The following is a 24,289-nucleotide window of genomic DNA, read 5'->3' as shown; positions in this document are numbered from 1 at the left end:
CAACAAGCATTTTAATAAACAGGCAAGAATGTGGGTGGTGACCTGGGATAGGAGTCCAAAAAGAGTCCACTTTCCCCCTTCTAGACCAGTGGTTATCAACCAGTGGTCCGGGGACCACCAGTGGTCCTTGGGGAGTTTCCAGTTGGTCCCCAGCTAAATGATGGAGAGTTGGTAACCAAGAAGCGTAAAGTGAAACCAAATGGACCGTTACGGGTCCATTTGGTTTCATTTTACGCTCTCACAAGTTGAATTATTGTTAAACATCTGCACTTCTTAATTTACGAGAAGTCTACACACTTAGGGAATGTAGAAGACTTATTATTTTGACAAAATCTCATCCAACGATAGCAAAATATTCTAAGTTTTGAGAGTCTAAATCTCATCAAACGGTGGTCCGTGGCTCAAATGACGAATTATTAATGGACCTTGATATGAAAAAGGTTGAAACCCACAGAAAGTTAAATTATGTCATGCCCAGAATAGAGACGCCAGGGTTCCTGTGGTTACAAAGTTTAATCCATATAAAGTCCATGACATCCTCCATCAGTCATTTTAAGTTTCATCACTTCCAGAAAGTCATTTGCAATGAATTGAACCCGGTCCTCCCTCCCAGCTGTATAATCCCAGAGTGAAGGCTTGTGGGTAGGAGGAGGAGGATGGGTGTATTACTGTATCTCTAATTTCCTTGTCAGCGGGCAGGAATGTCAGCGTGTTTGTCTTCTAATGAGGAAGAAGGAAAGCTAAACATTAGACTGACTGTGGTGCTACAAGGTGACTTAGCTCTTCTCTGCTGAATACATACTTTGAAACGCCATTATGGGTGACACAGCAGTGATGTTGCTAGGTTTTCAATGCAATGGGTCCTGGGATGCAAGGGTGGTCTTTTAGATGGGTCCCAGGGACATTTTATGGGTCCCACAAAAATGCACAGCGTTTAACTCGTGTTTCATCTTATATGGTTATATTCATGTAGAACATGTATCTGAAAGAAAAGTACACAATTCCAAATCCGACAACTAGTACTTGTAGTACTTGATTTTTTTTTTTACATTAACCACTTGAATCCTAGTATCCCTTTTCTGAGGAGAACTTTAGCCAAAAATAGCAGATCTACAAGCTCACACTTGTGAGCTTGTAGATCGGCTATTTTTGGAGTTATAGGTGTGTAAAGGGAAAAAAGAGCAGCAAAAGTTTATCTGAAACACAATTTTATACAATATAGAGGGGTCCTGCTTCATCTCTCTCTCAACTAGGGGGTCCTTGGCCTGAAAACACTGAAGACCCCTGCTCTACAGGGAATTATTTGATATCTGGCTGCACGGAAAGACACAAGAATCACAGCTGCCATTAATTAGTGCTGTTCAGTGTTGATTGCCTAGTGGTCAAATTGGGGTCAACGAGCCATCGTTAACTTGCTTTGAAGTTGGGCTGTAAGTTGCGCAGCACTTTCACTCTCTCCCTCTAGCAGCACTCGCAATGCCCTGAGACAGAGAGAGAATACTTCTCCATACGGCGGTGTTTTACCGAGATTTTTCTTGTTTCCTGCACTATGCCTTGTAATCCGCGGACGGCTTTGAAATCCACGGATGGCCTTCAAATCCGCGGTAATTTCCGCTAAATTGTAGTGCGTCCCATGGACGCAACGAGGGTGCCGTGAATGCGTCCTTTTTCAATATGGTGCGTCAGAGACGCAGGACGCAGGCCTATGAGCATCTCTGACACAGTTTTCATTGATATATAACTACATAAACACAGTGATGTAAAGTAACTAAGTACAAGTAGTAAGTAGTTTGAGGTACAGTAGTTTACTTTAGTGGAGTATTTCCAATTTTCAGTACTTTTACTTCTACTATATTACATCTCAGAGGCAAATATTGTACTTTTACTCCACTACAATTATTTGAACTTATTATTTGTTACTAGTTACTTTTTAGATTTTAATTACTAACCATTCATTAACCACTTAAGCTCTCTATATATATATTTTGAAATGGGACATTCTGCATAATGACTACTTTCTACTTTTGGTACTTTAAGTACATTTTGATGTCAATACTTTTGTACTTTTACTCAAGTAAATTTTGTATTCCAGACTTTTACTTGTTAGTATTTTTTACGTTGCAGTATTGATACTTTTTCTTGAGAAATATGTGAGCACTTTTTCCACCACTGCATAAACATGCTTCCAGATACCTAAAAAGTAATCAATAGCAAAATAATCGATAGTTGCAGGCAGTCCTATACGGCAATGCTAGGTCTTAATCGTTTGACCTGGGATGAGTCGGTTGGTCTCTCACTCTCTCTGATAAAAAAAATAAAATCTGCTCGCAATTAAGGATTAGTTCCCTTGCTGTCCGTTTCCAGGTTATGCCTGTCCCACTAGTAGCTTAACTCTGACACTGCAGCTATATATGTGGGCTCCACCACGCTGGATGATGTGGGTAATCTGGGCTCTGCTGTGATGAGGCCCAGCGACACACACACACACAGGCCTCCAGACGTTTGACTCTGTGACAATGGAGAAAATGAACCAAGACCGGATTACACCAGTCCCACATTCCTATCCAAACCTGTTCGAGACAGCACACCCCCCCCATACCCAACATCACACACACACACACACACACACACACACACACGCACGCACGCACGCACGCACGCGCTAATCCTTTGCTCACACAGACAGATACAGCACGGAAGCATGCCGTTACATGTCATACACAGACTCTTGTGCAAAGTGCAGAGAGGATTCTTAAAGCAACTTGAAATATGTGTCTGTGTGAGCGAGTCAGTCAGACAGACAACTCATTAGTAGTAAACCTTCAAAATGCCTCAATCTAAATGAGTCACAGTCAGTCACCGTCTGAAGTGCCTTTTACACTCCTTCAGCTCTTTGACTTTTGTATCCCCTGTGATCCTGGTGACATCTTTGCCGTTGCATTGCTTAAACTTGTCTAAGAGAATACCACTTTCTTTTAAAACATCAACTCTAGACTTAGTAAACTGGACCCGAGTTGGCTCTGCACTGTGGAGTTTCCGTCCACACCAAATCTCTTCTCCAAAAAAAAAGATCTGCAAGCTCACAGTCACAACACGTCATAAGGTGACGCGTTGTGAGCTTGTAGATCAATTTCTTGGGTAGTTTTGAGTAGTCACAGGCACACGGAACTGACGGAGGGGAGCTAGCGTTGTAGGTTAGCCTCAACACCCAAGTACTGTATGTGTGTGTGTGCAAGTTTCCCCCGTGTGATGGCAAGGAATAGAGACTAGACTTGAGGGACATCCAGCTTCATCGGGGTGTCTGTTTACGTGTGTCTGTTTACGTGTGTGTGTGTGTGTGTGTGTGTGTGTGTGTGTGTGTGTGTGTGTGTGTGTGTGTGTGTGTCAGGTTTGACGTAGTTGCCGACAGACTGCGGACAGCCTACTGCGAGACAGCCGGAGGTGTTTTGTCATCATGACCTGTTAGAACGGGTTGTCAGTCTTGGATGCCTCTCTTTGCACCCTGTGCATACACAGGAAAATATAGTGTTCATTTAAAGGAGTAGTTCACCCAAAAAATGAGATGAGATTTTTTAGTTTTTGACGCATTCCTGAGACAATAATTTGATGACCGGGTGTATTTCCGGTAGGAGACTCAAAGAGACTACTTTGAGTCTCCTACCGGATACATTAGCATCTTTATGCTGGTAATCAAATAGGCTTAGGAATGCGACAAAAACAAAAAAATCTCCATGAATTCAATGCTTCATGGGGTGTGTAATTGTTATTACAGTTATTGAGTTATTTTTTTGGTGAACTATCTCTTTAACTCAGAGACTGTACAAAAAAAAATTATCCAAGAAAGTAAGTGTTGATCGGGGAGGTTACATTTGTACACTCTCAGAGGTGCACACACACGGATGAATGAACAACTGCATAGTTGTGTTGTTTCCTCTTCTCCTGTAGAATGCCTCCATTGTCGAAGCACGTTTCTGCCGCAACGTGTCTCTTTGTCCGTAAGCTTATGATATTCTCTTCCTCTCTTGAGGTTAATTTATACTCTCGTCGAAATAACATGTAGTACATCAAAGACAAAAAAAGGCTGTGTTCCCCCCTCCGTCTGTTTCTTATGTCTTTTTATCTTTTCTTTTTTTTCCCGGTTTCCTCTCGTTGGAGGACTGTGACTTGCATCACCTAATGTTTGTGTTATGTCGCTGCTTGTTTCTCGTCATGCTCTGTTTGAACAGCAGCTCTGTGTACAGGTTCACTGTTGATCTTTGACCAGAGCTGTCTTTTCTCTTTATGTTCCACTCTCCCTTTCTTTTCTTTTCTTTTTTTTTACATAGAACAGTGGTTTTCAACCCTTTTCATATCAAGGTCCATTATGTATTTGGCATTTGAGCCACGGACCACCGTTTGATGAGATTTTGCCTCTCAGACCTAAGACTTAAAATATTTTGTTATCGCTGGATAAGATTTTGTCAAAATAGCAATTATTCTCTAATTGTGTAGAGTACTTGTAAATGAAGTAATGCAGATGTCTCTTGAGAGCGTAAAATGAAACCGTTTGGTTTGGTTTCATTTTACGCTCTCAAGGGTTAAAGATCTATAAGGGTCCATTTGGTAACAACTCTCCATCATTTAGCTGGGGACCACCTGGAATCTCCTCAAGGACCACTGGTTGAGAACCACTGACATAGACCCAGAGATGCTCATAGGCCTGCGTCCTGCGTCTCTGACGCACCATATTGAAAAAGGACGCATTCACGGCACCCTCGTTGCGTCCATGGGACGCACTACAATTTAGCGGAAATTACCGCGGATTTGAAGGCCATCCGTGGATTTCAAAGCCGTCCGCGGATTACAAGGCATAGTGCAGCAAACAAGAAAAATCTCGGTAAAACACCGCCGTATGGAGAAGTATTCTCTCTCTGTCTCAGGGCATTGCGAGCTGCTGCTAGAGGGAGAGAGTGAAAGTGCTGCGCAACTTACAGCCCAACTTCAAAGCAAGTTAACGATGGCTCGTTGACCCCAATTTGACCACTAGGCAATCAACACTGAACAGCACTAATTAATGGCAGCTGTGATTCTTGTGTCTTTCCGTGCAGCCAGATATCAAATAATTCCCTGTAGAGCAGGGGTCTTCAGTGTTTTCAGGCCAAGGACCCCCTAGTTGAGAGAGAGATGAAGCAGGGACCCCCTCTATATTGTATAAAATTGTGTTTCAGATAAACTTTTGCTGCTCTTTTTTCCCTTTACACACCTATAACTCCAAAAATAGCCGATCTACAAGCTCACAAGTGTGAGCTTGTAGATCTGCTATTTTTGGCTAAAGTTCTCCTCAGAAAAGGGATACTAGGATTCAAGTGGTTAATGTAAAAAAAAAAATCAAGTACTACAAGTACTAGTTGTCGGATTTGGAATTGTGTACTTTTCTTTCAGATACATGTTCTACATGAATATAACCATATAAGATGAAACACGAGTTAAACGCTGTGCATTTTTGTGGGACCCATAAAATGTCCCTGGGACCCATCTAAAAGACCACCCTTGCATCCCAGGACCCATTGCATTGAAAACCTAGCAACATCACTGTAGACCATAATAATACTTTGGTCCCCACTTCTCTGGGGTCATTTATTTTGTCACTGGCACATACGTGAAATGTGTCCTCTCTCCTCTGCATTAACCCATCAACTACATTAGGAGCAGTGAGCGCTATTAGTACAGCGCTCGGGAAGCATTTGGCGCTTACTGTATGTTTCTTGTTCAGGGACAGTTCGAAACAGACCAGGGTTCGGCACGCGAACCGGGGACCTTCTCTTTCCCAGGCAGACTTTCTACTCACTCAGCTACAGCTGCCTGTATTCATGTAAGCTTGTGTCTCTCCATTGTAATGTTTCTCTTTCTCTACTTTTGCTACTTACTGTGTGTGGCTGAATCTGGTTGTAACACTAATCCATTGCTCATTTTTAAAAACACCCTCAAAACTTCACAAAAACAACATTTCCATAATACCTTTCAGTTTGTGTTCATTGTGCATAAGGAAGACAAATACACATCACATTGGCAATAAAGACAAAGTCTTCCAATAGTGGATGCAACTACAGAGACTACTGTTGCAACTTGCAAGGCATTGTGGGAGATACAAAACCACCGAATTCTATGTTTGATCTTTTTTTTTATTCTCTTTGATTTGCTTCTGATTTCTTTCTTTCTCTTTCTTTCTGTCTTTTTATTGTCATGTTTTGGAGCTTTTCTGAGCCTTCATTGATAGTCCCAGTTGAGCGAGACAGATAACGGAGAGAGTAGAGGAGTGACAAAATGGTCCGGCCTGGCAGTTTTCTTTGGAATACATTGCACCAGATTCTGAGCAAGAGGGCAACTCCACCCTGGCTCACTGCACTGTGTCTGTGTGCTGCTTCAGCACCCAAGTAGCTTGTAATCTCTAAACAAAATTCCCCACAATCTCTGAATTCCATGTCATTGTCAAAGGCTGCTTTTACCCTGCGCTTCATGCAAGACTATAATGCGTGTCTTCAAGCGTCTATAGCGCACAGTTCCTTGTGGAGATCAAAGCCAAAACATGAAGCCTCGGTTGTTAAGCCAGCCTGTCTTGTATGTTAATGCTAGATCATTGTCTCCCACCAGTCTCCCTGAAGCTGGTCAACATATGCGACTGCTAGGAATTATATTTAGCATACCTTCTGGGACTGTGTTTAAATACGTAACCTGTTTATCAATCCCACATGACAACTAAAAGTATTGAGGCTGTTAGTGTTAACCCATAAAAACCTGAGGCCGATTCTAAAAATGCCGTCTGAATCAGTAGTTCTCTCATACATTCAAGATTTTTCAAAAATGTAAAAAAATGGCAGTACAAGTGTACAAGTTTTCAAACTTTTTCATGTCAAGGACCCCCAAAATGATATGTATTTGGCCGCGGACCCCCATCCCAAATATTTAGTTCCAGGGACTCCCAGAAGCAACGATTTGAGTTACATATGTTCGCTTAAAAAATATATAAATTCAAGATTTGCACAAATGTTAACGATTTTTCAAAAATAGCAGATCTACAAGCTCATAGCACGGCTTGCATATCTGCTATTCTTGAATATCCAACACACAAATCTAAAATGACACATTTAATGGGTTAACCCTGAAGGGAGTTTGAGGGTTGTAATTGTACTCAGGATAGTTACTACTGTGTAATTACTAGTTCTGGCTCTATTACCGGTCATTACTGCCAGTTTAGTCTACAGTGTTGTTACCTGTACTGTAATGTTGCTCATCTACGGTAATCTAACTTTATTCATAGTGAGTGACCTCTTGCGACCATCTCATCCATGTAACCGCATCGCTGTCAGTCTGTCATTCTAAACGTATGGGGTGTTTCTCTTTCCATCACACACAGACACAACAATCTGATGATATGATCAGATTACATAGATTCATTCAGGTTTACTCACCCTAGCCTGAAGCCTATAGCACAGACACAGCCTGTTGTTATTCTCTCTAGTATTCTCGCCAAGCACATTGTTTGTTCCTATTTTGTATTGTTTGTATTTAAGACTAGATGCACTATGAGTGGTTTAACCACTTTAAACCCTGTGTACTTAGTGGACAGGAGTCCCCCAGAGGCAGTGGTGGAAAAAGTACTCAAATGTTTTACTTGAGTAAAAGTATCAATACTGCAATGTAGAAGTACTCTGTTACAAGTAAAAATGTACTTGAGTAAAGGTACAAAAGTGTTGGTATCAAAATGTACTTAAAGTACCAAAAGTGCTAAAATGTTTGAAAATAGCAGATCTACAAGCTTGTTGTGAGCTTGTAGATCAGCTATTTCCAAATAACCTAGGTGTAAAATAGGGATAAAGTGGTTAATGTATGTTTTATAATGTAATAATTTATATTAGTTACTTTACACCACTGCCCAGGGGTCTATACTACGCCCCCTAGTAAATGTTCCTTGTCAAAAATAGCCGACAAACCCACAATGAGCATTGTGAGCTTGTAGGTCCGCCTGTTTTTCCCCCAGAAAGTTAGCCCTAGAATAGCGATGCTATAGGGTTCATGTGGTTATCAGCGTATAGGTCAGAAATGAAAGAAGAGGTAGCGCTGCTCTGCTCGTAGCCACGTTGCATTAATGTGTTTGTGAAGATACCAACATTTTGACCTGACAAAGAGGTCTTTTTGAAACGTCGGTATCTTTATAAATACATGAATCTTTTGCATCGCGGCCATGAACACTGCGACCTCTTCTTTCATTCTTATGCCTTTGCAGCGTGGTCAGCACCTCTGTACTGTTGGTGTGTGCTATTCCTGGTTGCTTTGAAAGCGTAGGTCAGACCAAAGATTCACCATGAGACAAAAGTTACAGCATTAACCCATGACCTGAGGCCCATTCTACAGATGCCTTCTAAATCCTAACAGTTTTCTGTAAAACATGTAATGGTAAATGGTGCATTTATATAGCGCTTTTATCCAAAGCGCTTTACATAGATTGTGCAATACATACACCCATTCACACCTGCTCATCGGGAGCGATTAGGGGTTCAATGTCTTGCTCAAGGACACTTCGACACTAACTCTGGGGGAGCCCGGGATCGAACTGGGAAATCTTGCGGTTTCCAGTTCACTCTACCCGGCCACTCTACCCCTGAGCCACTGCTGCCCCTGTGTTGCTATTTCAGAGGGGCTCAACGTTTTCATGTCAAAAACGCCCAAAATGATATGTATTTGGCCACCGACACCCATCTGAAAATATTTTGTTCCAGGCACCCCCAGAAGATTTGCACACATTTTCAAGATTACAAGCTCTATGAGCTTGTAGATCTGCTATTTTTGAATATCCAAAGTATAAAATAATAGTTAAAGTGGTTAAAATCTAAAATGACACTTATGCTTTCCCGGGTTAAGCCCGTTTTATACTGTTGGACGCCAAAAATAGCCGATCTACAAGCACACACGGATGCGACACGTTGTGAGCTTGTAGACCTGCTTAATTTCAGCCCGCGACACCGCGGTACGACGGAGCATAAATTAAGCATTTAAAGCGTTGCAGAGAAAAAGCGCAGCGGTCTGAATTTCACTTAAAAGATTTCATTGTTCCGACATGTTTGATCTGCTCTGTGGATGTAATGGCTGCACAGAGAAAATTGTTTAGCCTGAAACCCTCATTGCTTTCATTCTGTCCGTGTGGTAGTTTGATAGTGATTTAGATATGATGACTGACTGCTGAATAAAAAGGCTCTGGTTCCGGCCAAGGCATTTTTTCACTCCAAGCCCAAAGATAATACACTTTTTAGTAACTCCATCTTAATCTGCCTATGCATTTCTGGCTGCAAAGTGAGAGCAGAGGATTGACAGGATGAGAATTGTTTTTCTTCTTTGGCCTAAGCACTTAAGCCCTGTAGCCTACGTACTTTGTGCGTACTTTGTGCGGTTTTGGGAGCTTGTAGATCTGCTATGTTTGCTACTTTTACTTCAGTACAACCATCACCACATCGGGGGAGGAATATTGTGAGTGGAGCCGGGTGCAGCCTGCTATCTCCTGATGAGAGACAGTGTGTGTGTGTGTGTGTGTGTGTGTGTGTGTGTGTGTGTGTGTGTGTGTGTGTGTGTGTGTGTGTGTGTGTGTGTGTGTGTGTGTGTGTGTGTGTGTGTGTGTGTGTGTGTGTGTGTGTGTGTGTGTGTGTGTGTGCGTGTGTGTTGCATATTGCGTTCATGGTGCCATTGCCTGTATAAAATTGCATTTTAGAGATGTGTAATATTACTTGACAGAACACCATTGATCCCTCCTGACCTTCTTGCTCCTGTGAGTGAAATCCTTTCCCCTTCTCTTTTGAGAGGAAGTCTCTGTTCAGTGGGGAGCTATTGTTACTCCATCTTATCCTCTTTTACCTGAGCTGGCAGTGAATTAAACTTCCAGCAATCTAACTGAGCTCAACACGGAACACTGGGACTCATTGGAGATTTCCCTTTTCATATCTTAACTTCCACAATTCCTTTGATGCTCGGAAGCCTTTGTGTGAGTCTCTTTTTCTTCTTCTTTTTTTTTCCACTCTGGCTGTAACTTATGCGGAAGTGTGGAATAAAAAGAATTAGAAGAAGGCACTTAGGCTTTCAAAAGGACCGGAAGATGGATGAAGACTTTGAAGCGCATACAGTACATCTTTACATCTCTGCAATTGCAATTTAGGCGTTTAGCACAGTTGCTTTTATGAAGTGCTACAACAAGAATACCAGATAAAACTCAAACCTGCCATCTGTCTAAACAACATGTGATCTAAATCAGTGGTTCTCAAACGTTTTCATGTCAAGGACCCCCAAAATGATTTTGACCGCGGACCCCCATCTCAAATATGTTGTTCCAGGGACGCCCAGAAGCAAAGATTTAAGTTACAAATGTTCGCTTAAAATAAATATATAATATTCAAGGTTTGCAGAAATGTTCACGATTTTCAGCACTATGAGCTTGTATATCTGCTATTTTTGAGTAGCCAAAGTACAAAAGGTTAAAGTGGTTAAAATTATTGTGATGCTATATTAACACATATTAACCCTGGAAACCCCCCCCCTCCCCCAAGGACCCCTGGGAGAACCAATGATCTAAATAACATATTAAACATTTTGTGGACAAGCAAACAGTAGCTATATATCGTATGTCAATGAGCGTTCACCACCATACATCTGCATACATTAGTATAACTAGCAGTCTAGCATCTTATCAAAATAGGCAACAAGAAGTGATGCAAAGAATAAGAAGGGCTATGGACTGAAGACGTGAGTTTTCAGACTGCAGCAGAACATGGGGAGTCAGTCACTCTGCAGTCTGAAATATGGGCTGTCATTCCACAGCTTTGGAGCAGTGGTGGAAAAAGTACTTGAACATTTTACTTAAGTAAAAGTGTCAATAATACTGCAGTGTACTCTGTTACAAGTGAATGTCCAGAATTCATAATTTACTAGAGTAAAAGTACACCGTAAGTATTGGTATCAAAATGTACTTAACTTTACCAAAAGTAGAAAGTACTGATTATGCAGAATGTCGCATTTCACAAGTTTTCAAATGTATAAAATATTTTGAAAATAGCAGATCTACATGTTGATCGGCTATTTTCAAATGGCCGAAATGTATATAGGGCTGAAGTGGGTAATGTATGTTTTGTAATAATAATAAAAATCAGTATCAGTAAAGTAACTAGTAACTAAAGTTGTCAAATAATTGTAGTGGAGTAAAAGAACAATATTTGCCTTTTGAGATGTAGTGGAGTAGAAGTAAAAGTACCTCAAAATTGTACTTAAGTAAGGAAATAGGGGGTGTCATCCCACGGCCTGGGCGCACGGAGAGAGGAGTTTAGGATGCTTGGAGCTTTGACCAGGGTGTTTTAGGGAAGGGAGGGGCAGATGTCCTGTGTTGGCTGATTTGAAGTGTACGGGAACGGGTGAACACAGCTGGATCATGTCCTGAAGGCAAGGGGGTGCCAATGGCCTTGATTTTGCCACCAGTTATTTTGAACTGTGTGTGTGGGCAGCAACTGGAACCCAGTGAAGGGATTGTAGAAGTGGGGAGACGTGAAGATTTAGGGAGGTTGAATACCAGGCATGCCACGGCTTTCTAGATCAATTGAAGGGGCTTGAGAGTTGAGAGTGAGAGAGAACGCTTGTTGACCAGCAAGGGGGGAGCTGCTGTAGTCGAGCCTGGAGATGACTGAGGTTTGGATAAGGAGCTGGGCAGACTCCTTGGTGAGGAAGGGTATGATCCTCCGCATGGTGTACCATCATGGTGTTTCGCAAACAGTGGGTCGGGACCCGTGTCTGGGTCGCGGACCAATTTTTATAGAGTAAATATCCTCTTTTTTTGTTTCCTACAAACAAAATATATCTATGTATATTATTTCAAATTTCTATAAATCAAATAAAACATTTAAGAAGTAGTGAAAATAGCAGATCTACAAGCTCACAACACGGCGCGAAGCGACGCGTTGTGAGCTTGTAGATCTGCGGTTTTCACCAGTTTGGTTTCCGGGCAAACATCTCATTTCTCTGCAGTGTTGTGCCTCCCTGAAGGACGGCTGTCTGTCCAGCACCACTACCAGGCTCAGATAGGCAGCCATGTACTGTTGTGGAGGAATTCCGTATCAATCATCAATCAGTAATTGTTGAGTTTTTTTACGCAATAGGTCCCTGAAGTTACATTGTGACTGGTCATCTATCAGGAAAAGGAGTGAAAGACGTTGAAAAATGATGGTATGGCTGTGAAGAGAAAGTCGTGACAAATGGCTTAAAATATAGCTGTGATGTATGTATGTTGACTTTGATAATCCTTGACACACTTCCATGCCATTAGCACTGTGTGTACGCAAACACACATTACGGGTCTATATGCAACACACACACGCAACACACACACGCACACACACGCGCGCACACTCCTAAGAGAAGTGGAATGCTGTGTTGTCATTCCTTTGACCCTGAATGTCACTCAAAAAGAAGAATCTTGGCTGTGTGTTGTTGGAGCCGGCCCAGCCGAACTCCAACGAATTCCATTCATACCACCCACACACTCGCCCACACCCTCTGCCTCAAGATTTATTTAGTATCTTTAGACAAGCAGGATATTCATCTGCCTTTTCTTGCTGCAGAGTCCGTAAATGAACTATAGGAATCGATAGTGGATGAAAAAGCACTTTAACCCATTAAGGCCGGGAACGCATCTGTGTGGCATTTTTTTAGATTTCTTTGGGCTATTCAAAAATAGCAGATATACAAGCTCGCTATGAGCTTGTAGATCTGCAATTTTTTTTTAAGAATCGTGAACATTTGTGCAAATCTTTGAATATATATATTTTTTAAAACAAACGTTTTTAACTCAAATCTTTGCTTCTGGGGATTCTACAAATGTCTTCTAAATCTTAACAGTTGTATTTTCTTTTTCTTATGTTGCTATAATATCCGTGGTTCTCAAACTGTTTTCATGTCAAGGACCCCCAAAATGATTATGTATTTGTCCAGACCCACCCCCATCTCAAAATTAGGGGTGTGGGAAAAAATCGATTCGAATATGAATCAGGATTCTCATGTTGGACGACTCAGAATTGATTCTCAAAAAAAAAAAAAAGTGCCAAGTTCTGGGCCGGAATCGTGACCCCAAGAATCGGAAATCAAATCAAATCGTGAGATAGCAGAAGATTCACAGCCCTACTCAAAATATTTTGTTCCAGGGACCACCAGAAGCAAAGATTTGAGTTAAAAATGTATATATTCAAATATTTGCAAAAAATGTTCACAATTATAAAAAATAGCAGATCTACAAGCTCAAAAGCTTGTAGATCTGCTATTTATGAATAGCCCCAAAGACATCTTAAAATGACACGGATGCGTTCCCGGTCTTATAGGGTTAACAGCAGTTCCCCTTTCCTCTATTCCTCCAAGCTAGAGTAACTGCCTCTTCTTCTTCCTCCACTGGCCCCGACTCTTTTTGTTTTTGATGGAAGTCATTTCCAGGAATTAGTTTTATGATTGGCTGGCTGTGTATTTGAGCCGATTCCTTCCTGAGCGGTGGCCAATGATGACAGCAGGGGACGTGTGAGGTCAGAGCTCAGGGTTGTTGCGATAGGATGTTCCTCTCTCTGTCTCCTGTGTCGTCTGGAGGACACGGCACTGTTTGCTTCTCTTCCTGTTCCTAAACACAAGGGTGGAAGGATATCTTCAAGGTACAGTGGCCTTGGATAAGGCAGTGTGATGGGGACATCTGTCAGACAGGGCTGTCTGTCACCATTAGAAAATTTAAGTTGATGATGATGATTCATTGTTATACCTATAATTGCGATGAACAATTTAATCGTATTTTTGTCTGTGAACGCTGGAACATATGAAGACAAATGACATTTCTGTTTGGCTTCTAGGCTTTGAAGTTGCACAGGGCAGATATGGCAAATAACCTAAATATACAAAGAAATGCCTGACATCATTTATAACTCTATATTTTCCAAAAAACATTAATAGTGGAAATAGCCTATCTACAAGCTTGTAGATCTGCTATTTATTTCCCATATTTTTGTTTGAAAATATATGAACATTTTTCAACATGGAAACCATTATGACGATTATGTAAAATAATTGCGACGACTATCTCAAAAATAATTGTGATTATGTAAGAATTGTGACAGGCCTATCTGTCAGTCTCTGCTCTCTCTCTCTCTCTCTCTCTCTCTCTCTCTCTCTCTCTCTCTCTCTCTCTCTCTCTCTCTCTCTCTCTCTCTCTCTCTCTCTCTCTCTCTCTCTCTCTCTCTCTCTCTCTCTCTCTCTCTCTCTCTCTCTCTCTCTCTCTCTCTCTCTCTCTCTCTCTCTCTCTCTCTCTCTCTCTCTCTCTCTCTCTCTCTCTCTCACGCACAGAAAAAAATGGATTTTGATCTTTGCACATAATGCAGCACAGTTCTAGAATTTAGAGTAATGCAAACAGGCAAGAGATGTAGGCACAGTTGCACAATTCATATGCTTGCAGCATGATTTGCTTTAGTAACGTGAATCCCTCTGTAATTGCTTTGTCACATGTTCAAGCGATGAACGTGACGATTACAGTGAGTGACACTGTGTGCACGCCAGCTTTTGTTGCCTGAGTCAATATTTAGATATTTGATATTCATATCAGGCAAGCCCCTCCTATATATAAACCCATTGAACTTCAAACTCCATTTTAGCCAGGTTAGACTCATTGAAAACACACACCCCTGGTTTTGGTGACTGATCTTGTCCTTCTAATGTGTGAGGGCAGAGGGGCCGTGCCTTTTCAATTACCTTAAAATGTCCCCCCCCCCCCTTTTTTTAATTAATGAAAAAAATGCAATATATGAAAAGGAGTAATTCATTCTCACTCCCTCACGCTTTAGAAGGACAATATCAGTCACCAGAACAAGGGACGTGTGTTTTCAATGAGTCTTACATGGTTAACCCATTAACTCAGTCTCAGAATTATTTCTGGCTATGTGGTCCCAGTGCCAGAGATTTTTCAATTTATCTTAGATTTTCAAGTAGTCACAGAATTTTGATCTCCAGTATAATCAATCCCCTGATGGGTGCTAATCACTGAGGGTTGCACTGTGTGGTTTCACAAATGTCAACAAGGTCATCGCGACCTTGTTGACATTAATTGTCTGATATCATGTCTGGGCCAAAAATTCATAGTAAAAAAAAAAGTGCTTAGGAGCCGAGCTACAGCCTTTTTCAGTAATACGTTTAACAAGGAGTGAATGGAGCAGCACATCTTCAGATAATGATATCTTGGGCTCTGAACATTTTTTTTTCAAAAACACGTGAAACACGTCATTGGTACGTTGCGCCATTGCGGTAAAACACGTGAAACACGTCAATGGCACTCAATGAGTTAAGACCTGGAACACATCTGTGTCATTTATTGATTTGAGCTAAAAAGCATTATTTTACACTTTGGCTATTCAAAAATAGCAGATATACAAGCTCATAGCGCGGCACAGAGTGCCGTGCTATGAGCTTGTAGATCTGCTATTTTTGAGAAATCGCGAAAATGTGTTCAGATCTTTGAATACATATTTTTTCAAGCGAACGTTTGTAACTCAAATCTTTGCTTCTGGGGGTCCCTGGAACAAAATATTTTGAGATGGGGGTCCGTGGCCAAATACATACAGTATACATTTTGAGGTCCTTGACATGAAAAAGTTTGAGATCCACTGACATAGTAATATAAGTTTTTTCAAAAAACTGTTTTGAAAAGGTCCTAATGGGTCAAAATGGAGTTTGAAGTTCAATGGGGTTTATATCAAATGAATGGGTGGGCGGTGCACACAAAAGCCCAAGTAGACAGTATAAAATTACCCTTGAAGTGCTATAAAGTGAAGTACCCGTCTAAAGGGAACCCTAATTCCAGTGCATAATAAGCAAAGATGATACCACCCTAGGATACCACACTAATGCAATACTAGCCTAATGGTAATGGCAGATAAATCTGTTGGAACTTACATTGATACAGTACAACATGCATTTTGCGTTGATGCGTTTCTGTTTCGTTTCCCCACATTACATTGTTGCAACACGCATGGTGCATTGAGGCTTTCCCTTTTTGTTTTCCCCTCCACAGTACACTTTCACTTTTGTCTGTGCCTTTCAAACACACCGCCGCTCTCTCCCCCTAGAATCGAGACACGGAGCAGAAACATCAAAGCGTGCGGCGGCCACAGCGGTGCCATTGCATCATCATACACAGCCTAGGAGGCGGCCTTGGCGTGACCCCTCCCCCCTCCCACATGCCCGCCTGCGTTGCTCTGTAAACACAGAGCCATGCTGCGCATTTGGTGGCAGATATTTAATAAGGAACCCATTTGAGATGTTTAACAAAAAAGGAGTCGACTGCTGCATTTTGATCTTTCACCGTGGCTCCTTGACATAATATAATAGGACATCTTAACTTATTTTTTTAGAGAGGGGATTGATGAGATCCTGCTACCCCGACCTCCAAAACCTCTGCCTCTGGTTAAACACAGAACAGCCTGTGCCGACCACTAGCTGCTCTTTGACTTGTTCGCAGCCGTTTGCAAATATGTAACCAAAGGTCTTCAACATGACCCCAGTGTCGAGTGCTATGTGTGCATTCACAGCCTGCTGCATACACACAGTTAACCCATTTAAAACCGGGAACGCATCTCTGTGTAACCACTTCAACCATTATTTTATACTTTGGCTGTTCAAAAATAGCAGATCTACAAGCTCATAGATCTACGAACTTGTAGATCTGCTATTTTTGAAAAATCTTTGAATATATATATTTTTTAAACAAACATTTTTAACTCAAATCTTTGCTTCTGGGGGGGGGGGGTCCCTAGAACAACATATTTTGAAATGGGGGTCCGCTGCCAAATACATATCATTTTGGGGGTCCTTGACATGAAAAAGTTTGAGAACCACTGATTATTGTAGCGACATAGGATTTAAAAAAAAAACTGTTGGGATTAGAAGACATTTGTAGAATCCCCAGACGCAAAGATTTGAGTTACACATTTTTGCTTAAAAAATATAATATATTCAAAGATTTGCACACATTTTCATGATTTAAAAAAAAACAAGCTCATAGCACGGCACCAGCTTGTATATCTGCTATTTTTGAATAGCCAAAGTGTAAGATAATGGTTAAAGTGGTTTAAATCTAAAATGACAGATGCTTTCCCGGTCTTAATGGGTTAAATCCTCAGTGTTAATGTGTGCATTTGTAACTCAGAGGGGGTACAAATGTAAATTAATTACAAGGGTCTCGTGATCATGTGCAGTCACACAGTCTGCTGTGTGTGTGCAGTGGTGATAGCTGTCTCTTAACCCCAATATAATGGGTCTGAGCCTCATAATAGCTGATGTTTGCCCTTGAGCAACACTCTGAAACCCTACCTGTATCAACAGGTGCCGCTCCTGGCTGGCGTTGCACTCTTGACTTCTCACAGCACACATGGAATCACGTGAAGTTCCTTACATTTCCACGTCAAGGAGCACCCAAATCAACATGCATTTGGCCGCAGACCCCCATTTAGAAATATTTTGTGCCAGGGACCCCCAGAAGAGAAGATTTGTGTAATATATTTCAAAATTATTCAAACTTTTTCATTTTTTCATTTTTTTATGGCCCATGTTGAGCTTGTACAGCTGCTATTTCCGAACCCCCCCAAGGACCCAGTTTGAGAACCAGTGCCTTATAAGACAGTATATACTTCTATGTATACAGTAGTATGCATTTTGCTGTGGGATCATTTCATGTTGATATTTTCTACTGAGCTCAGTTGCATATAGAGCTACAGTTTGTAAGCAGATACTGCATGTGAGCAGCACTAACCTTCACCTTCCCCAGGAAAAAACAAATTCCATACTTCATGCTTTGGGTGAACTACTCCTTTAACTTGATTGGGAGGAATTCTTCAGAACGCTAAAAATAGTATTTTTTAATTACTTCTGATTACATTACAAACAACGCAGCCTGCCAGCCTCTTGCAGTTTGCCAATTGCAGTATTGAAGATGCCAATTAAATTAGATAGACAGTGTATTGAGCTGTACCATCGTGTGTGTGTGTGTGTGTGTGTGTGTGTGTGTGTGTGTGTGTGTGTGTGTGTGTGTGTGTGTGTGTGTGTGTGTGTGTGTGTGTGTGTGTGTGTGTGTGTGTGTGTGTGTGTGTGTGTGTGTGTGTGTGTGTGTGTGTGTGCGTGCGTGCGTGCGTGCGTGCGTGCGTGCGTGCGTGCGTGCGTGCGTGCGAGTAGAGCAGAATTTGAGAAGTAGACATAGTGAGGACCATTTTCCTGGTCCTCACAGGACAAATAGTTGTTTTGTGGTTAAAGAAAAATACTGTATTTGGGTACAATAAGGAAAAGACTCAGGTTGAGGTTAGGAGGATTAGGCATTTAGATGTTAGGGTTAGTGGTTAGGGTTGGAGTTATGCCAGATTTATTCTTTGTTGCGTGACGAATACTGTTCGGTGGCAAAGAGCAGATCTACAAGCTCACAAACTCTCCAAGCTCTAGATCTTGTAGCTTGTAGCTTGTAGATCGTCTATGTTCAGTTAGTTAGTTAAAGGGTTAAAAATGGCAAAAGATTGTAAAAATGGCAAATCGGCGTCCTAATATGTTGATGTCCTCACAAGTATAGGTGTGTGTGTGTGTGTGTGTGTGTGTGTGTGTGTGTGTGTGTGTGTGTGTGTGTGTGTGTGTGTGTGTGTGTGTGTGTGTGTGTGTGTGTGTGTGTGTGTGTGTGTGTGTGTGTGTGTGTGTGTGTGTGTGTGTGTGTGAAATAAAACTACAGGCATTAAACCAAGATATTAAATGACTCCCAACGGTCCTTGAACCTGCACCTCCCTGCGTCTCAAATGCCCCACTGTTCTGCCATCTGTTCCCACAGAGCTAATGTCGCTACGCTAGCCCTCAGCATATAGGCTTCATGGATCCCCACTGGGCAAATACACATTCTTAAACACACACACACACACACACACACACACACACACACACACACACACACACACACACACACACACACACACACACACACACACACACACACAGAGAGGGCAAATATACGTTCTTAAACACACACACACACACACACACACACACACACACACACACACACACAGGGCAAATATACATTCTCTCAAAAATTCCATAACTTTCCCTCTCAGCCACACACACACGCACACACACACACACACACACACACACACACACACACACACACACACACACACACACACACACATACACCAACATACACACATACACCAACATACAGACTCCTACACATAGGGTGTATACATTCTTTCACACCATGGTGTTTGGAATGTTTGTACTGAAACCATTTAAACTGTGTGCTAACTGCAGTACTACCTGCTTGCTGCTAGCTATCTATCTCAGTGTTTCCCAAACAATTGGTCGGGACCCATTTTGCGGTCACGGTTATGGGTCGTGAGTAAATATATATAACAAAAGAGATCTATAGTCCAGACTGTGCTGGAGAAACCACATATCAAGAGTTAAACAAATGAAATCTGCACACTGGTTCTCGGCTCCAGTTTTTTAGTTTTTTTTGCAGCTTTCTATGTTTCGATCTTCATTCCTGATGAGATCTTTCAGGACTCGAAAAAAAGTTATTTCTTTTTCTAAATGTAACTAATTTAGCTGGGGACCCCTGGGGGTCCCCGGAACCCACTTTGAGATCCACTGCATTATAGTATCACAGTATAACACTCCCCTCTTCTATCACCCCCATCTTGCTCTCTTTCTGTCTCTCCTGCAGACTAAATGCTCCTAACGTAATGGTGACCAGACGTCCTGGTTTGTCCTGGTTTGTCCTGCTTTCATGCTGGGTGTCCTGAGTCCTGACATTTATGTGTAAAACACTAAAATGTCCCACTTTTCAACATTCAATAACAAATTGGCCAGATTTTCACCACAATATTACTTGTTTTCAGCACTTGCATTGATGTTTATCATGTTCTGTTCTGCTGAAAGGTGCAGTCACTAGGTGTGCTGCTAAGTGCTAAAATATCCGTCGCCCATCCTGATAAACTCCTACGGTGTGCATATATATTATGTGCACATGTATGACTGACTATGCGCGTAACATGCATGCTTGATCACGATCGTGCATGAACGTACGTTTTCATTCATTTAACTGTCCTGGTTTGTGGGATTGGAAATATGGCACCATGTTGCAGAACCTAAAAAAGCCGATCTACAAGCTCACGATGCGACATGTTGTGAGCTCATGTGCACACGAGTGTGTGTGTGACAGAGATGTCCTGTGAGAAACAATTAAGTAGGAGATCGTAACACAGAGGTCAGTCTCCCCATCACTGTTTCATTGGCAAGTGTGCATAGGTCTGGAGTTGAAGCTAATTGCGTCTCATTCCAACAAAGTCATCCATGACAGAATTGATCCGGTTGATTAGATTAGATGTCCTTTATTATCCACAAGGGAAAATCGTTTTGCTCGGGTCTGATAGATCTATAAATATGTATTTATCAATCTGATAAAGATACATTTCATTTGTATGTGCTTGTTCATATTTGCTAGCCAGCCTGCCTCTTGTGTGTCAGTTTGGTTGAACTTCCTGGGTCCCTCAGGCAGTGCCTCTACTTTGTGTTTGTTTGATGGCTCCTATAAGTCAACAATATTAAGATGGTAGGTTAATCTCGGAATTGTTTACAGTATTGAGGTTACCGTGAACCTAGTTGCCAAGGAAACAAAGCAAAATGGGGCCACAGCTGACGTGATGACAAGGCGTGAATCTCTGTATAAAAACTTTTGTATCACTGTTTAAACTTAGGAAGAATATATCTGGAACCTCGCCCTGAGCATTGCCAACTCTTGTAAGATCTCTTCTCTGGAATAAACCCAAATATTAATTTTATTAAGAGGTTTATTGATGCATTTAAAAACTTTAAATGCCACTTTTGTTAACCAGTTCAACCCAGTTCTAGGGGGAACGTTCACCAAAAATAGCCGATATACAAGCTCACAACGTGTTGCGCTGCTTGTGCTATTTTTGGCAAATTGATTTGTGTAGAGTGAAATAAGAGCGTACAAAATGCACTCTTTACAGGTCCGTTTTATCAAGTATAGAGGGTTTAAGTGGTACTGAATTTGCAGCTCAACAAAGGCAATTTCATCCTAGTGTTTGACGGAGGAAAATTTCACGATAAATTTAAACCTCTGATACGATTATTGTGAGCGTTTTTTATATCATGAATCATGATAAACGATAACGATTATCGTCCCAGCCCTAGTCAGGGTCCACTAAAAGTAAGGTTCACCGTTCTACTACTGCGCCCTGCCGTTATTTCGGCTCTGATCTTTCAAATTAAAGATTGAACATTTTCAATGCATAAAAATGCCTCGGAAATACCATGGCTTGAAAGAGACGGGGATACAATGAAACAGAAGGGGCTTTGTTAACCTACAATGTCTGCCCCCCCCACCCCCCACCTTTCTCGTTTCAAACAATCTTGTGCAATCATTTTCTTGCTTTTCTCCTCATTTTTGTGCATGTCACATACTAATCCCAGCCTTCTACAGTGAATCTCAACCTTTTCTCTACCAGTCCAGGACCCACTTGAAAATCTCAACCGTGGTTCTCAGCCCCATGCACCCATATCTGACCACTCAGATGGGTGCATTTTCAGAGCAGGTTTATTTTAATGATCATTCAATCGATTGTGTTCTGGCTTGGATCAATGGAACTAACACAGTATTCCTATGTATCGGTATCACTATGAAAGCAACTTTTTCTGAGTGATGATAATTATCATTCAAATCTCAGTGTTTTGATAATTATTTGGGGGGGGCCCCACTTGAAATACCCTCGCGGCCCACCAGTCCAAAGGTCCAAAGGTTGAGAGTCACCGATTCAGGAGACCCTGAGTATAAGTGACCCTGAGTATAAGTGTAACAAACATGTTTAAGTGTTAGTGTAGGTATATGACACAGACTACATCGCCTTCCCCTCTTTGATCTCTCCTCGTTTTGTCCTGTTAACCACATAAGTCCTGTGCAAAAATGGTCTAAAATAGCTGATCTACAAGCTCACAATGCATTGCGAGCTTGCACTATTTGTGCATCGGTGGTGAAAGTAGTTGATACATTTTCCTCTCTGATCCTGTTGAATTTCTCTTGTTTCCCAATTTTTTTACTTTGTCTCCCTGCCTCTGTTATACTCCTGTATCATCGTGTGCGTGTGTGTGTGCGTGTGCGTGTGCGTGTGCGTGTGCGTGTGCGTGTGCGTGTGCGTGTGTGTGTGTGTGTGTGTGTGTGTGCGTGCGCACGCACACACGCACCTGCCTACCGGGTGCTGTTCTATACCTCCTCATCAAAGCCAGTGTTTGTGTTTGCTTGTTTATCTCTGGCTTCTATTCCGGGCACTCTCTCTCTCCCGGAGCCTTGCTGAAGACACAAGCCACTGCTCCCTAGTCCCTACGGAGTGAGACTTTTGCTTTTACTGTAAGCTGTCATTGTCAAGAGAGTCCTTCAAAAACACTGAGGAGACGTGCTTTTTGCCTCCTCTCCGTGTTTATGGGTGGTGGGTGTTGTTTTTCCTCTTACATAGCCTGCATTAAGCTACACTGTTGATTTTTGCAGAGTCGATGGCATAGTGTAATGAAGGGCACACTAGAGGTCGGTTCTTCTCCCTCATCCACTGTGATCTCCTTTCCCTTTCTCCCATCAGGAGAAATATTGTGTTTGTTCTGGGCCCTGCCCACCTCTCTGCATGGTGCCTATCCACCCTCCAAATCCCCCACGTTGCTCGAGTCGACATGACCCCTCAAGAGTTATGAAAATATCTTGTGCTATACCCTAAAAATCCATTCTCTCAACCCATGGCATAAATTTGTAAAATACATTGGGGAACGACTTATCTCAAAATGTTTACATTCTTCCACTTCCCAAAAGTAGACTTTTATGTACATATATATTTCATCATCTGGAAAAGCTATGGTTTGTGTGCAAGTGAGAACCTACTAATGACTGTTCTTCTTTCAACATGAGTTTGGTCTAACGCTCTCTCATACGGTTTAATGGATCTCTCACATTGTACCATTTAGTGTCAGCTGCAGGGGAACACAAATACTGCCTGCTCTCATTTGCTTAGACATGCCTGAGGCTGTGTCACCAGGGAAAACCCAACATTTAATGGCTTAAGTAGTAGACACTTTTGGTAGGGATGGGAATACTGCAGAGTCTGATAATGGTGTGTGTGAGGCAAGTTGTAGCGGTGTAACCACTTAGACCCTTATTATACTTCATTGACCGGGGTCCCCCGCGGGTGTATACTCGGTCGTGTCCCTTTTTCCATCCACACCATATCTCTTTTGCCAAAAATTGCCGATCTGAGCTTGTAGATCCGCTATTTTGATGAATGAGGCACAGATGCACGCTGTGACCCAGTGCAGCAAATAGATGGTCATGCACAGCCGCACACTTGAGACGAGCTCAAAAATGATGTGTCATATTAATACATCCATGATGGGTGTGATCTTATTTTGGTTAAAAATGAGTTGAACTAATATTCAGAATCTTCAAATGCTTGTCTTGTAAATATATATGGGGGCCTTAAATATTGTAAATATTGCATGAATATAACGTTGTTTCTTTCCTCCTGTTCTCCATTAACTTATTTCATAGGGGATACTCACCGCTGTGGTTGGGTTAGTTAGCCCCGCAGTGATAGTGCAGTAACTTTACAAGATCAGTCCCTGAAATTAAACTCAAATGAAAGTGTCTTCTTGTCAGTTAAAAAAAGGAGAGTACCATGGAGATTTTAGGGACAGATGTCTTCTTTTCATAGCATGGCTCAGAGGAGAGTTGTAGAAAGTAGAAAAAGTGTGTGTCTGTCTGTCTGTCTGTCTGTCTGTCTGTCTGGGACTCCTCTTAAGTTTAGAGGATCCATTCCAGAATATTAACACGTATGTGTGTGCATTCTCTCTTGGTGAAAGGCAAATGACCGGCTCTAGGGGTAAATGGATTATTTTGACCCTAAACCTCTGATCTCTAACTTTCGTCCTTGTCGTCTCATGTCACAGGTGCCATGATGGATGAGGCAGAGAAGTATCAACAGAGACTTCAGGCCATCGCTGTGAGTCCACCACACACACACACACACACACACACACACACACACACACACACACACACACACACACACACACACACACACACACAGAGAGAGAGACAACACAGACTAAGCCGTGCTCTCTGAGCCTGTCCACAGCTCTTGAATAATTTACCCAGAGTGCAGTGTGGTGAGCC

At 41.9% G+C, this 24,289-nt stretch overlaps 1 protein-coding gene across 1 annotated transcript in view; it reads left to right on the top strand.

The window, feature by feature from the left end:
- palm3 (paralemmin 3) overlaps window positions 1–24,289 on the top strand; it is a 53,996-nt gene that overhangs the window by 8,180 nt on the left and 21,527 nt on the right. Inside the window, exon 2 of the mRNA XM_084075185.1 lies at window positions 24,064–24,116. Coding sequence (XP_083931311.1) covers window positions 24,069–24,116 — 48 coding nt within the window. The 5' untranslated portion in view covers window positions 24,064–24,068. The remainder of the gene's footprint in view (window positions 1–24,063; window positions 24,117–24,289) is intronic.

This window comes from Gymnoscopelus microlampas (assembly GCF_963454915.1).
Source record: "Gymnoscopelus microlampas genome assembly, chromosome: 2".
NCBI classification, from domain to species: Eukaryota; Metazoa; Chordata; class Actinopteri; order Myctophiformes; family Myctophidae; genus Gymnoscopelus; species Gymnoscopelus microlampas.
The sequence above is the reverse complement of the archived record's forward strand: the minus strand, read 5'-3'. Positions and strand labels throughout refer to the sequence as shown.